Here is a 14,206-nt window from a genome sequence, read left to right as displayed (position 1 = left end):
GAATATGGTTTCAGGTATTTGCACTGTAGATGTTCTCCATCCATCTCTCCAGATATCTAAACATTTCAAAAGTGAACACGTCACTAGAGGACACACAAACTTGTCATGTCCTTCTCAAAGGTCACCTATTGTGCAAAGTGAATTTCTTAATGTTTTTTTATAACATTCTTATGGGTCCCTGTGTGACTAGAGACTCCCAAAGCATGAGAAAGAGCCACCCTCTCTGTTTTTCTCCACCTCCACATTTCTTAAAACCTGTGTTCCAAAACCCCAGTCAGATTTCCTAATGACATCAAAAGGGGAGAGGCCACACCCCCTCATTACCATCCTAACTTAGCACCACCTCCACCTGTGAAAAGCCCCCCCCCCCCCACACTCTCCAATACCCCTGGATATAACTGGCAGTTAGATTCAGAGCCAATCAGAATTTTGGAGGGCAGGGCTTAAGGAGACAGGCTCTAAAATGAGTCTGAAAAGAAGAGATTCAGCAATGGCACTGTGAGAAATATACATGGTTTTCTGAATCCTATTTAATCAGAAACTCTCTCTCTCTTTCTTTTATCCCTTTCTTTCCATCCCTGCCTCATTTTGTTCACCCTTTCTCCCTATCATCTTACTGAAAACACAAACACAAACACACACACACACACACACACACACACACACACACACACACACACACACACACACACACCTACTCCACATACACTGACCTGACTTAACCCCCAACACATATAATATCCAAAACCCCACGCTTTCCAGAGTCCTGGTCTAGACGTGGATGAGAACGGTACGTTGGACCTGAGTATGAGCAAGCGTCTGTGCAGTGGCAGTGACTCTGTGCTCACCCCTCTGGAGCCCATGTCCCCCCAGAGGCAAGCTGCCCTGCTGGGCTCCCGCTGCTACGGCATGGGGGACGCAGGAGACTGCTGGGACCTGCCCGTGGACTACACCAAGATCAAACACATAGACGAGGACGACAAAGAGGTAAAGGAATAAGAGATAAGGGAGACAATACAAACTAAATATGTGATTTTAATGATAAATAGAAATCACTAATAATTAATAGTCAGATAGACAATATGTATCACTTAATAAAGCCTGTACAGCTTGGAGTCTTAGCCAAAATGTTTCCTCTCTTAGCCATTGCTTCAACACACAGTCTTCAATCCAAAAATGTGCATTGCCGTCTGATTGGCTTCTAGGTTTCTTCCCTCGCTGTCTGACTCTCTGCTTTATTTAGAAACATTAGAAATGCATTGTAATTTTTTTTAGGGAAACCTAATGAATCTGCATCTTAATTAATGTCTGCATGGCCATGCACCGAGGTACGGGCTCTGTTTGTAGCCTGCGCCCCACATGCTGGCTTTCTGTTTTTTACATTTTGCTCTCCTCCAATATGAATTATGCAAAGTAGCACCTTGGGAGGGAATCGGAATAGCTCATCTAATCAAAGAACTGCTGGAGATCAATGCATCACTGCTGGGCGCGCCATGTGTACAGGCGCATGCATGTGCAGCACATGTGCCTCTCTTGGTGTACTGTGTGTGTGATGTGAATATTCATATGGGGTTGTGTGTGTTGTCGATACCGATGTCTCTTTGGGAGTGTGTCTGCGTGTTCCATGCCTAGCCTACTTTCTGCTGTGTTTCTCTGTATGCATGTGTGGGTCTGCCTCTCAGCCTGCGCTCACTTTAATTGGAGAAGCTGGCTGGCTGACCCAGCATCACATACACTCTGAGACAGCTTGAGCGCGGGATCATTTGGGCCATATCTGGACCTGTCTGTGTATGGGCATTACTGTACGTACACTGCCGAGCATGGAAGAAAGGAAAAGAGGATTTGCTCAACAGCCGTCTTTGCCCTGGCTGCATGCACTGCAGACAAAGCACAGCCCCACATAACACAGCCAGCAGCGCTCTGACACTGCACCACAGTGCCATCTAGTGAACTACTCCTGTACTACAATAATCACACCGGCCAACTCCCTGCACTCACACGCACACAAGAATGTTCTATGAACATGAACATGCCCATGAGTGAGCCCACACACATACACACACACACACACACACACACACACACACACATACACACACACACACACACACACACACACACACACACACACACACACACACACACACACACACAGACACACACACAGGCATACACGCTGTTCATTTGGCACTGACTCATTATTTCCTCCCAGGGATTCTATTTTTGAGCTTGGTTAGACTGACAGAGGCTCAATAGTCACACAGGCTCAACCATTAGCATTCAAAGTGACACACAAAACCCTATGTGTGTGTGTGCCTGCGTGCGCGTTTGTGTGTGTGTGTGTGTGTGTGTCTATGTGTGTGTGTGTCTCTGTGTGTGTGTGTGTGATTGTCGAGAAAACTGACGACATGTTAAGAGAAAAAGCATACAACTGTCATCATGGGCCAATATAATGCATGAAATGCTTTCTAACTTTCAGATGTTTGAGTCCTTGTGTTGTAATATGTTCACACACGTGCTCTTTGTTCTTTGACAATGTTTAATGATGGAGAGAGAAGCAAAGAAAAGATAAATCCTTCTCCTCCCTCTGTTCCCTCTCAGCCGGATGACCTGGATCCCTTCCAGGACCTGCTAGACGAGCGCTCCTACAGCACAGACGTGAACATGCCCAGCCCCAAGCCAAAGTACGTCCAGTGCAAAGAGAGTAAGAAGGACCTGATCACGTAAGAGCCCTGCTACTCTTCTCAATGATTCAGTGTTCCGTTCCCTCCCACGACCCCACACACTTTACCCCTGATCATCTCTCTTTGGTTTCCATCCGTCTCTTTGCTCCACCTTCTCCCTCCCCTCCCCATCCCGTGCGGCTGGCTTGCTGTATGACATTATTCAACAGCTTTATACATTTGTCCACACTGATCCTGGAGCTGGCAGCTTCGGCTGATGCTTTCATTGTATTTTCCCCCAAGTCTTTTCCTGCTTTATCTCCACTGGGCACAACACTAGTCGTGGGTATCATCATGCACTCTCAAATGGAGCTGATCTCAAAAGACACAATTTAATTACAGACAGTCAAGCTGAACTGGAAACAATGAAAACCAACAATGAAAAAAAATCCAAGATTGCCCCTCTTTTTTATATATTTTAATTCCATTTTCTTCTCCTACCCTTTGGCCTTATACATCTGTGTATTTTTTGGGAGGCAGATGTCCCACATGTGTGATAGAAGTGGTCACTCTCCTCACATCGAAGGTGTGGCTTCCTTTTCCGCCAGGTGGATTCTAAGTCTAATTCTCTTTATTGTTTTCAGCTTACCTCGACTATGCTGTCACACACCTGTAGGCAGAATGTCTCTCTTCCTTATAAGTTAGCCCTTTGACTATTGGTAACTCTACATTCCAAAACAAGGGTTTCCTCATGACTGAATACATTGCTAACTTATATAGGCTAAACCCTGGCATGAAGGTATTTCTCAGTGTGTAAAGCCTTCCGAGTTGATAGATTCAGTACTCCCTGCCCCTTCCCTCAGTGCAATGCATACAATGCATTCAAAATATTGAAAATTGAGCAGACTTGTTGAGTGTTGCATTGCCAGGTCCGTCTGACATGATTCAAAGGTTCAAAAGACTTTATTTGGCACATGCTTCTACGGTATGTGCAGTGAAATGTTGGTGTGATAGACTCTGTCCCACTGTGCTAAAATAAAAAATACAATATAATAAAATGAAATACAATTAATGTTTTTTAGAGAATATATACACACAAGTAAGGTAAAGTTCTGACTGCATGTAGCCTACATGTTTCCCCTGAACAAACTCAGGATTACAACTAGTTTAAGTTCAAGTCAACCCAGAGATGTTTCTTTTTCATTAGTCCTGAATGAATACGGTGCTGAAGAGACCAGTCATCCTTGTTGTCTTGTATGCATTCAAATACTCATAGGGTTAACATATTTAAATCAACTCCCTGCACTTGCATCATGGCTTTTTTTGCATTTTTCTGTTGGACATTTTACCTTTGTGTGTGTCTGTGTGTCTGTGTTTGTGTGTGTGTGTGTAGAAATGAATGTGGTCTGAGATGATCTACAGTAGTTTGTTACAGTGGTCTTCTGATTGTGGTGTAACTAATCTTCTCCTGGTGTTATTTTCAGTCTCTCAGGTTGTCCTTTAGCCGATAAAAGCATTCGAAGCATGCTGGCCAACAACGCGCAGGAGCTCAAGTAAGGCGTGAGATGACTCACTGATTCGTACAGACTATAACTCACACATACACACATACACCCTCCTACCTAACAAGCGTTCCCTTTGTGTGAGTCATGCTTGCTAAAAAAAAACTACACTTCCCAGCTTTTTGGGGACATACTGTAGTCTCTTTATTTAAATGAAACCTCATATTCATGGCAAGTGTTTTTGAGATGGAGTTCCTCAGTAGAAACTGATGCACAGAGACAGGGTAGGGAAGTGAGAAAGTATTGGGAGATGGACCAACGCTGTGATGGTCTTTTGCATGGGATTTGCTGACAATGAGAAAAAATGTACCATTTTGCCAGCGTCATTCTTATGTAATCTATTAATAATAGCTTGGTCAGCAGCACAGAAAATACAACTGACAATGAACATGACGCAAATGTGTATATTGTTGATGCGATAGCTGCTAGCATGGATAATACCTGCATATGCACAAATTGAATATATAGAAACAAAAGGTGGAGTTAGTTAGTTATCTTGGAGAACCCTTGTTGTCAAAATCAGTGAGTATCTCCTCACGGCCCGCTACCTGTTCATGCTGTGTGCTCTGAAAAAAAAGGTGTTAATACACAGCCTAGGCTCTGCATACTGGTATGTAAACAAAGAGGGGCCCACTGTAGCTAACAACATGCCCGTTTACAGAGCCCAGGCAGTGTATTAATACTGCATTTAGAGATATCTAGGGATTTTGACTATATTGATTTTTGACAACATGCATTCTCCAGAGTCATAGACTAAAGAGACTTGACCTTTGCTGTAGGCCCTGAGCCCTTTCTGTGTTTTCTGCCCCAGGTGCCCCACACCAGGGTGCGATGGTTCTGGACATATCACTGGCAACTACGCATCACACAGAAGGTACAACACACATTCTACAGCACACATTCATCAAGCAATCCCTCCTCAATACAGCTCTCCTCTCTGTCTCACATACATCCTAAAGGTCATACTTTACTCTGCTTCTAATTGCCCCTCTCTCTCTCTCTCTCTCTCTCTCTCTCTCTCTCTCTCTCTCTCTCTCTCTCTCTCGCTCTCACACTCTCTCTCACACACACCAACACACACACACACACACCCCAACACACACCAACACACGCACGTACGCACTGGTGGCTTGACCTGTGTGACACTGTCATTTATCTGCAGTCTCTCGGGGTGTCCACGTGCCAGGAAAAGTGGGATAAAGATCATCCACAGTAAAGAGAACAAGGAGGACCAGGAGCCTATCAGGTACAGTACAGACACTGCTCATCTGTCTTCTGTCTGGAGCCAGAACCTCCTGATAGATGTTGTTAATGTTGTCTGTGTGTGTAAGCAGCCAATTCTTTTTAACTGCAACCAAATCTACCCTCGGGTACAAATAAAGTTACCTTAGACAAACTACCAGCCCTGCTCACTCTTCACTGCTTACCTTACATTTCCCATGTAAACATATTAAACATGACGTTACTTTCTCTGTGTTTTAAAATGGAAGTAAGCTGTTTGAATGGGAACAAAAGGGCAAAGGACTGTTTTCTAATCTAGCGCATTGCTCATTGACGTGCACTGTTGCAAGCAGGGATTATTCCCTATCAGCTGGGACAAGACAAATGTGTAAAGTTTCAACCCAGCTCTGAAGGTGCGGGAGAAAACTTGAGAAGAGCAAGGTTGTAGCAGTTTAGAGAGAGGAGACTGGGCTCTCTCTGGTGATGCCCTGCACGCGCACACACACACACACACACACACACACACACACACACACACACGTACGTACGTACGTACGCACACACACACACACACACACACACACACACAGGTAAGGAGAGAAGGAGAGGTAGAGAGAGATTGATTGGACTCTACCTGAATCCCACAATGGGCTCCTGTGGCCCCAGCCCTGCAGCTGCATTGATTCTCTACTGGTGCCGAGCACACATAACACACTTTGGACACTTTGATCTTGTCTTTCTGCTGGATTCTAAGGACAGACAGCTAAACATATCACTGTCAGTAGTAACAATTGAAATTGATAGGTCTTTGTCAAGTATTTTGACAGACCTTTTAGAAAATTGGAAATAAAATTGTAAGGAAAATGGGTTAGCTATCATAATTATTATTTTTGAAGATGGCTTTCATGTGTGCTATATACAGTATCTCACAAAAGTGAGTACACCCCTCACATTTCTTCACATTTTTCTTTATATCTTTCCATGGGACAACACTGAATAAATGACACTTTGATACAATGTAAAGTAGTCAGTGTACAGCTTGTATAACAGTGTAAATTTACTGTCCCCTTAAAATAACTCGACACACAGCCATTAATGTCTAAACTGCTGGCAACAAAAGTGAGTACACCCCTTAGAAAAAATTTACAAATTGGGCCCAAAGTGTAAATATTTTGTGTGGCCACTGGCCACCATTATTTTCCAGCACTGCCTTAACCCTCTTGGGCATGTAGTTCACTAGAGCTTCACAGGTTGCAACTGGAACCCTCTTCCACCCATTTATGACAGCATCACAGAGCTGGTGGATATTAAAGACCTTGCGCTCCTCCACCTTCTGTTTGAGGATGCCCCAAAGATGCTCAATAGGGTTTAGGTCTGAAGACATGCTTGGCCAGGCCATAACCTTTACCCTCAGCTTTTTTAGCAAGCCACTGGTCGTCTTGGAGGTGTGTTTGGGGTCGTTATCATGTTGCAATACCACCCTGCGGCCCAGTTTACGAAGGTTGAGTGCACGTGGTCAGCGTCATACACAGAGGTTGGCTTTGGAAAATAGACGTATGAGTGCTGCCAGCATTGCTGAAGGGCTTGAAGGGGTGGGGGGTCAACATGTCAGTGCTCAGACCATACGCCACACTCTGCATCATACTGGTCTGCATGGCTGTCATCCCAGAAGGAAGCCTATTCTAAAGATGATGCACAAGAAACCCCACAAAAAGTTTGCTGAAGACAAACAGACTACGGACATGGATTACTGCAACCATGTCCTGTGGTCTGATGAGACCAAAATACATTTATTTGGTTCAGATGATGTTAAGAGTGTGGAGCGGCAACCAGGTGAGGAGTACAAAGACAAGTGTGTCTTGCCTAGAGTCAAGCATGGTGGTTGGAGTGTCATGGTCTGGGGCTGCATGAGTGCTGCCAGCACTGGGGATCTACAGTTAATTGAATTCTAACATGTACTGTGACATACTGAAGCAGAGCATGATCCCCTCCCTTCATAAACTGGGCCGCAGGGCAGTACTGCAACATGATAACGACCCCAAACACCCCTCCGAACGACCACTGGCTTGCTAAAGAAGCTGAGGGTAAAGGTTATGGACTGGCCAAGCATATCTCCAGTCTTAAACCCTATTGAGCATCTTTGGGGCATCCTCAAACGGGAGATGGAGGAGCGCAAGGATTCTAATATCCACCAGCTCCTTGATGTCGTCATGAATGGGTAGAAGAGGGTTCCAGTTGCAACCTGTGAAGCTCTAGTGAACTACATGCCCAAGAGGGTTAAGGCAGTGCTAGAAAATAATGATGGCAAAACAAAATATTGACACTTTGGGCCCAATTTGGACATTTTTTCTTAGGGGTGTACTCACTTTTGTTGCCAACAGTTTAGACATTAATGGCTGTGTGTCGAGTTATTTTGAGGGGACAGTAAATTTACACTGTTATACAAGCTGTACACTGACTACTTGACATTGTATCAAAGTGTCATTTATTCAGTGTTGTCGCATGGAAAGATATAATGAAATATTTGAAGAAATGTTAGGGGTGTACTCACTTTTGTGAGATACTGTATCTGTTTACAGTTTATAACAATACTTACATTGATCAGTTCTGTTCTTCAAATTACCACACTGCAACCAAGACACTTTCTTTATTTCACTTTGCCCTTAAAAGCCAAATTCCCTAATGCCTCAAACAGAATGCTAGTGTGGCAGCTAGTAACTATTTGTTCAAACAGCGCGGGGATGGAGTGTTGGGTAATGTAATGCATCATTTGTTGACTATACATTTGGTAATTGGTCATTTCACTTCTAATCTGTGTGTTGGTTGAGCAGTTGTGAAAATTGATGTAAGCCATTGAAAGCTTAATGTATCCCTATATTATCATAAAGTCTTAATTCTTCCATTCTGGTTTTGATTAAGGTGTTTTATAAACTATTATAGTGTTATTCTTTAAAGAGGACCTATGATGCTTTTTGACTTTTATGACCTATAAACGTTGTTATGATGATTCATAGTCATGCTTAACCATACTAAATTATCAAATAATGACTTACATGCATTTCGACGTATTCCCTGCTGACCGTCTGGGGTGTCTGTGCAGAGCACTAAACACTATTCTAGCCAGTCGAGAAGTCACGTCTTCAAAGCGGTCTACCCTTTCATAATTGGTGACGTCGCATAAAAATTGGTGATGTGACCATGCGGATGTTTCCATGTATGGTAATGCTGTCACTTCCCTGTTCGCGTCTGCCTCGCGCCCTTATAGGTCCATGCTCGCGCTTCCCGCCACTGAAAGTGTTTCGGAAGGAAGGTAACCAATCACAACGGAGTGGGGTTTGCAGGAGGGGGGGGGAGGGTAGCGGAGATGGCCGATGCACAGGCGGAGGGAGCGGAGATTGCCGAAGCACACACACTCAAGTGTTGACAGGATGTGCTGGATCGCCAAAATAAGAGAAAGAGCTTCCCGAAAATCTACATAGTTTTTTGTGATGTGATTCGTGTCAGGTTGCTCTATAGCAGTGTAAAACAAGAAATTAAGACCAGAAAAGTAGTATAATAGGTCCTCTTTAATGCTGCAACTTATGATAGTTCCACAATCGATTCATTTTCAAATGACTTTTTCAGTGAGCTGGTTATATCTTTTTGCCTTCAAAAGGTCTGATCGCAAAGTGTTGAAATACTTTATAATTTCCACACAACCCAAATGTCCAATACCCAAATATATTCATTTTACTATCATACATGACAAAGATCCTCAGATTTGAGCAGATGGAAACTGGCACATTTTGGCATTTTTGCTTAAAAATTACAATTAATTTAATCATCAAAATTGTTGCCAATTTTCTTACATTCATCCAAACCATTAATCAACTAATATATACTGTGAACTGAATTACAACAACATCTTTATATTGAAAGCAGTGGTATACATACTATTGGAGATCTATACAAAACAAATCACTTCGACTTCTGATTTACATCCGAAAATATTTGAAATACCACAGAAGAAGCCAAAAGCAGTGCACATTTGACTCACTTCTATAGCCGTCGAAAAAGCCACAAAGTGGAACTAAAACCCGGCTGCTATTTACTTTATACTTTCACAATTGTAGCTAGCTTTAGCTGTAATCCATTTTGTGAGGTGTGACATTTGAAATAATTTACTGCCTCATTGCATCTGATTAGCACTGGTGCTGATGCACTGTCAGCATTCCAAACAGTGTGATAACGCTGCCACTGGGACAGCTTTAAATAAGATGATGCTATCTTTGTTCATATCAAAGCAAAGGGAGATAGAAGGAGACAGAAAATGATACTGGCTCGTACATTATATGGTGTTTTAGGACTCAGGAGGCAAACACACTGTGGTGTGTACCAGAGAGGTCTCAGATGAAAAGATGATAGAATCAACTTAGAATGTGTATGCTGTGTAGCTTGTGGCTAAACCATGGAATGACTGAGTTAAACAATGACAATGAGTTACTCAGAACATTTGCCTCTGTCCCCCCCCAGGTGTCCAGTCCCAGGGTGTGACGGTCAGGGTCATGTGACAGGGAAGTATGCATCCCACAGAAGTGCGTCAGGATGCCCCATAGCAGCCAAGAGACAGAAGGACGGCTACATGAACGGCATCCAGTTCACATGGAAGTCTGGTAAAACAGAGGGCATGTCCTGCCCCACACCGGGCTGTGACGGCTCGGGCCACGTCAGCGGCAGCTTCTTAACACATCGCAGGTGGGTCTCAGAAACGTGCCTGTGTGTTGGCTTTTACTGACTTAAAGGTGCCCTCTCCAGTTTTTCCTGTCAACTAAAGTTAGGTTTACACATTCAGTAGCACTCAACTACACCTGGTGTGTGAATCCCTGAGATCCCAAACAAATGTGTTGATTGCATTCCCTTCCTCAAAGAAAATATTTGCAAATCAGAACTATTTAAGATAAAAGACCAATTTATGAACAGTCCATGTGAAGTGTATATGTACACTTACTTAGGAAATTATGAAAACCAGCTATTCATGAGGACAGTTGATGCACCAAACTTTTAAGGAATAGTTTGTCGTTTTGGGGAAATCTGCTTTTTTCACTTCTAGATATGAGAAGATTGATAACACTGCAGCGTCTGTACGATGAATGTTTAGCTGGAGCCAATAGCCAGTTAGTTTATCTTAGCACAGGGGATTAAAGCCCCACTTACTAGCATTAGGTAGTTGCTGCTTAAAGAAATGGTCAGGCCCATTATGAACGTGTTTTGTAAAGCAAACAAGATACAACATGTTATCATAGAAGCACTGGTGGAGGCTGTCTACTGAGTGGTATCAATCTGTTCTATCTAATGCTCACTAAGGCACACAGATGTTGAATTAAAGCTTAAGACCGTCATTATTCAAATGCTTCTTCTAAACCTCCTTCCATAGAAGAAAAGCAGTTTATGAACCATGTTGAATCATTGTGTGTGTGTGTGTGTGTGTGTGTGTGTGTGTGTGTGTGTGTGTCTGTGTGTGTGTGCGTGTGCGCGTGTGCGTGTGTGTGTGTGTGTGTGTGTAATATACTGAAACAATGCTTCCTCTCCTCCTTGCTGCCTCTAGTCTGTCGGGTTGTCCGCGTGCCACCTCCGCCATGAGGAAAGCCAGGCTCTCTGGAGTGGAACTGCTCACAATAAAGCAGCAGTGTGCCAGCAACGGTAACTACAACACTCACCCACACACACAATACAGACAATCAGGACACATAGATGATGTGGAACCATTTGCTGAACAGAATCCCAATTTTAGATAATACACCAATCAGGTGTGTGTGTGTGTGTGTGTGTGTGTGTGTGTGTGTGTGTGTGTGTGTGTGTGTGTGTGTGTGTGTGTGTGTGTGTGTGTGTGTGTGTGTGCGTGCGTGCGTGCGTGCGTGCGTGCGTGCGTGCGTGCGTGCGTGCGTGCGTGCGTGCGTGTGTTGTTAGCACTGTCTGAGTACAGGCTTTAATTGTAAATCCAGGGGTAATTGGTATAAATAATGATAAGAGTGGCTCCAAAGTGGAAGAACATGGCCGCCACACAGCAGCATTCTTCCTTGACTACAGAGTCATATTGTGTCCTTTTAGAATGACTGCAGTCCAACGTAAAGGCCGTTAATCTAACTGAGGAGCGAGGCTTTGCAGTAGTGTGCTAACGCTGCTCCTCCTCTGCAGGGCTGGAGCATGACGACGAGATCAAACAGCTGGATGAAGAAATCAAAGATTTAAGTGAATCCAATTCACATGTGGAAGCAGACATGATCAAACTTAGAACACAGGTAGGTCCCTCTCATCAGCATGTCTTTGGGTTAGCAGTCAGCAGTGTTGTCTACCTGCCTGTTGTGCTTGAAAAAACACTGGTCAATTTGACTCCATAAAATGTCTTTTCCCATACTAGTTTACAAAAAAGGTGTTTATTTGAATATACCTTGTCTGTTTGGGTCTGTATATTTCTCCTATACAACCATCTTTAACAGACATGATCTCAACATTGAAATGCATTGCTGCCCTGGAGATAGTCTAAATGAATAGCATTAAGGCTCTAGCCTATTTACAGCAGCAGCAGGTGTATTATAATACATTGGATTCATTTACACCACATTGACAGTTTCACCTGCAAAATATTGATTGGTGTAAGATAAAAATGCCCCATTTCACTTAAGACATATTTGTAACACTTTTTTTGACAATGCATTTTACAATAAAGAAAAGGTTCCTGTAAACATGTTTGACAGTAAAAAGAATGTATAATGTATATCTGTATTTAAGGGTTAAACAAATATAATAAAATATCTCAACTTCTAAAGCTCTTCCATCGACTAAACTTTCCATTATCATTATTCGCACTGTACTGAAGGTTACAGAAGAATATGTTTATAAGGTGTTAATTATCTGATTTATGATATATGTTGGTCTTAAAACTTGCCGAAAATATTTATTTTACGACCCGTACATAGTATTTTTTTATTTAGAATATGAAAAAAGGCTGTATCCAAATGTTTAGTTTTGAAATATATACAAATGAACACATAATTAGTTAGATATTGACACATTTGACACATGTTAATGTTTAAGTGATCAACTGGCAAAGTGTCATGATGCTATCTGTAAGTTCAAAATGTCACCCTATTCAGCTGCTGTGTCTCACCTTAAATAACATGCTGTGGTCCAACCCTCCTCCCCTCAGATTACGACCATGGAGTCCAGCCTGAAGTCACTAGAGGAGGAAAACAAGGTGATTGAACATCAAAATGACTCTCTCCTGCATGAGATGGCCAACCTCAGCCAGTCACTGATTAACAGTTTAGCTAATGTCCAGCTCCCTCCTATGGTAAGGGCCACCTGGGATCAAGCAAGCACCATATAGCTAACGTAGCGTTAAAGCAGCTTCTTCATTTCTCTGTGAATGAACCACAGCCTATCGTGCTTAATAGTCTAGAATGTGGAGCATTGCTTGTCTTTCCAAACAGTTAGGGGGAGTTGTGAAATGAGGTTTAATTAAGTAATCAGAGCTACATTCAACTGTTGAGAAAGGTGTTTTTAAATCAATGTTGAGGTTGTGTCTGTTCTTTTAGAGATATGATCATTGAAGGCTTTCTTGTCAAGTTGTTGAAATTCTAAAGGAATGAAAAGCTGACAGTCCTCCTGCTTCAGACATCAGTCAAATGTGTTTTGTCTGTTTTTTTGGCTCTTGTAGATAAAGTATTGCATTGTGTTGCTAAGAGTTTCATTGTAATCACACACAATTCCATCTGGTTTTTCATCCTTCAAAACTATTTTTCTCTTGCATAATGGATTATATTACATTCATTGACAATTATATGAATTATTCCTCGGCTAAGCATCCTCCTCAGCAGAAAGCCTTTTTCATAATCATTCCCTCTTTTCATATTCCAGCGTTCTGAAATATAAAAGGAGGATATGATTGTCGGCTACTCTGTCTGATTCCATGTGCCGGACTGGTTCTGTGTTTGTCTTGTGTCTCCATTTATTCCCGGTTAAATTGAGGTCTTGTGTATGTGGTTGTATATCCAATACTGCCACCCAGTGTTTAAATGTAAGGATAGCAAGCTTCTTAGCTTCTCAAATCAAACTTATAGAACTGTGTCCCTCCTTTTCCTTCCATAGAAACCTCTGGCACACAAAGAACCCCCTCTAAGGAACAACAGCTGCTTACAGTTGCACCAGCAAGTAAGTCACTGGAATCAATCACATCGTTGACCTACATGGCTAATGGTCATGTGATCCTAGACAGAGAACTACAAATGGTGTGTTCATTTTTCCAACTGTATTTATGAGGCCTAAAAGCCCCGTGTAATAGCCTCCATTGTGTGTCTCTGGTCCCACAGGAGCCTATAAGTGAGCAGAACTTTGACGCCTATGTCACCACTCTAACGGATATGTACACTAGCCAGGAGCAGTACCAGAGCCCGGAGAACAAAGCCCTGTTGGAGAACATCAAGCAAGCAGTTCAAGGGATCCAGGTGTAGCCAATCCAGAAAAAAGGGGGATTTTTCCTTCCCCCCTTGCAGGTCTGAGTGGTCTACCAAATCCACATATACACACACAGGCTGTGATGGTTTGATCTCCTGGGTTCACCTGCAGCAACTTATATAGTGTTATATATTCTCAATTCTGTTCTCTCAAAAAAAAGAGGTGTTATGCTTAGAAAGACCTCCCTGATAATTTCTTTCTTTTTTTTCCTTTGGCCTTGCTTTGAGGAAGAACATGAACGAGTCAACAGCGAAATAGTTTTTGAGG

General features: G+C 42.7%; 1 protein-coding gene across 1 annotated transcript in view; it reads left to right on the top strand.

Moving 5' to 3' along the window:
* Positions 1 to 13,935, top strand: part of myt1lb (myelin transcription factor 1-like, b) — a gene marked incomplete at both ends in the record, with an annotated part of 61,283 nt that extends 47,348 nt beyond the window's left edge. Inside the window, 11 exons of the mRNA XM_080041872.1 lie at positions 763 to 987; positions 2,602 to 2,723; positions 4,148 to 4,216; positions 5,037 to 5,099; positions 5,388 to 5,471; positions 9,959 to 10,180; positions 11,031 to 11,125; positions 11,621 to 11,724; positions 12,633 to 12,776; positions 13,574 to 13,636; positions 13,795 to 13,935. Of these exons, the coding sequence (XP_079897998.1) occupies positions 763 to 987; positions 2,602 to 2,723; positions 4,148 to 4,216; positions 5,037 to 5,099; positions 5,388 to 5,471; positions 9,959 to 10,180; positions 11,031 to 11,125; positions 11,621 to 11,724; positions 12,633 to 12,776; positions 13,574 to 13,636; positions 13,795 to 13,935 (1,332 nt within the window). The remainder of the gene's footprint in view (positions 1 to 762; positions 988 to 2,601; positions 2,724 to 4,147; positions 4,217 to 5,036; positions 5,100 to 5,387; positions 5,472 to 9,958; positions 10,181 to 11,030; positions 11,126 to 11,620; positions 11,725 to 12,632; positions 12,777 to 13,573; positions 13,637 to 13,794) is intronic.
* Between the last annotated feature and the right edge of the window lie 271 nt (positions 13,936 to 14,206).

This window comes from Ammodytes marinus (assembly GCF_949987685.1).
Source record: "Ammodytes marinus genome assembly, chromosome: 15".
Classification (NCBI taxonomy): Eukaryota; Metazoa; Chordata; class Actinopteri; order Uranoscopiformes; family Ammodytidae; genus Ammodytes; species Ammodytes marinus.
This window is presented reverse-complemented; position numbering and strand designations above follow the sequence as displayed.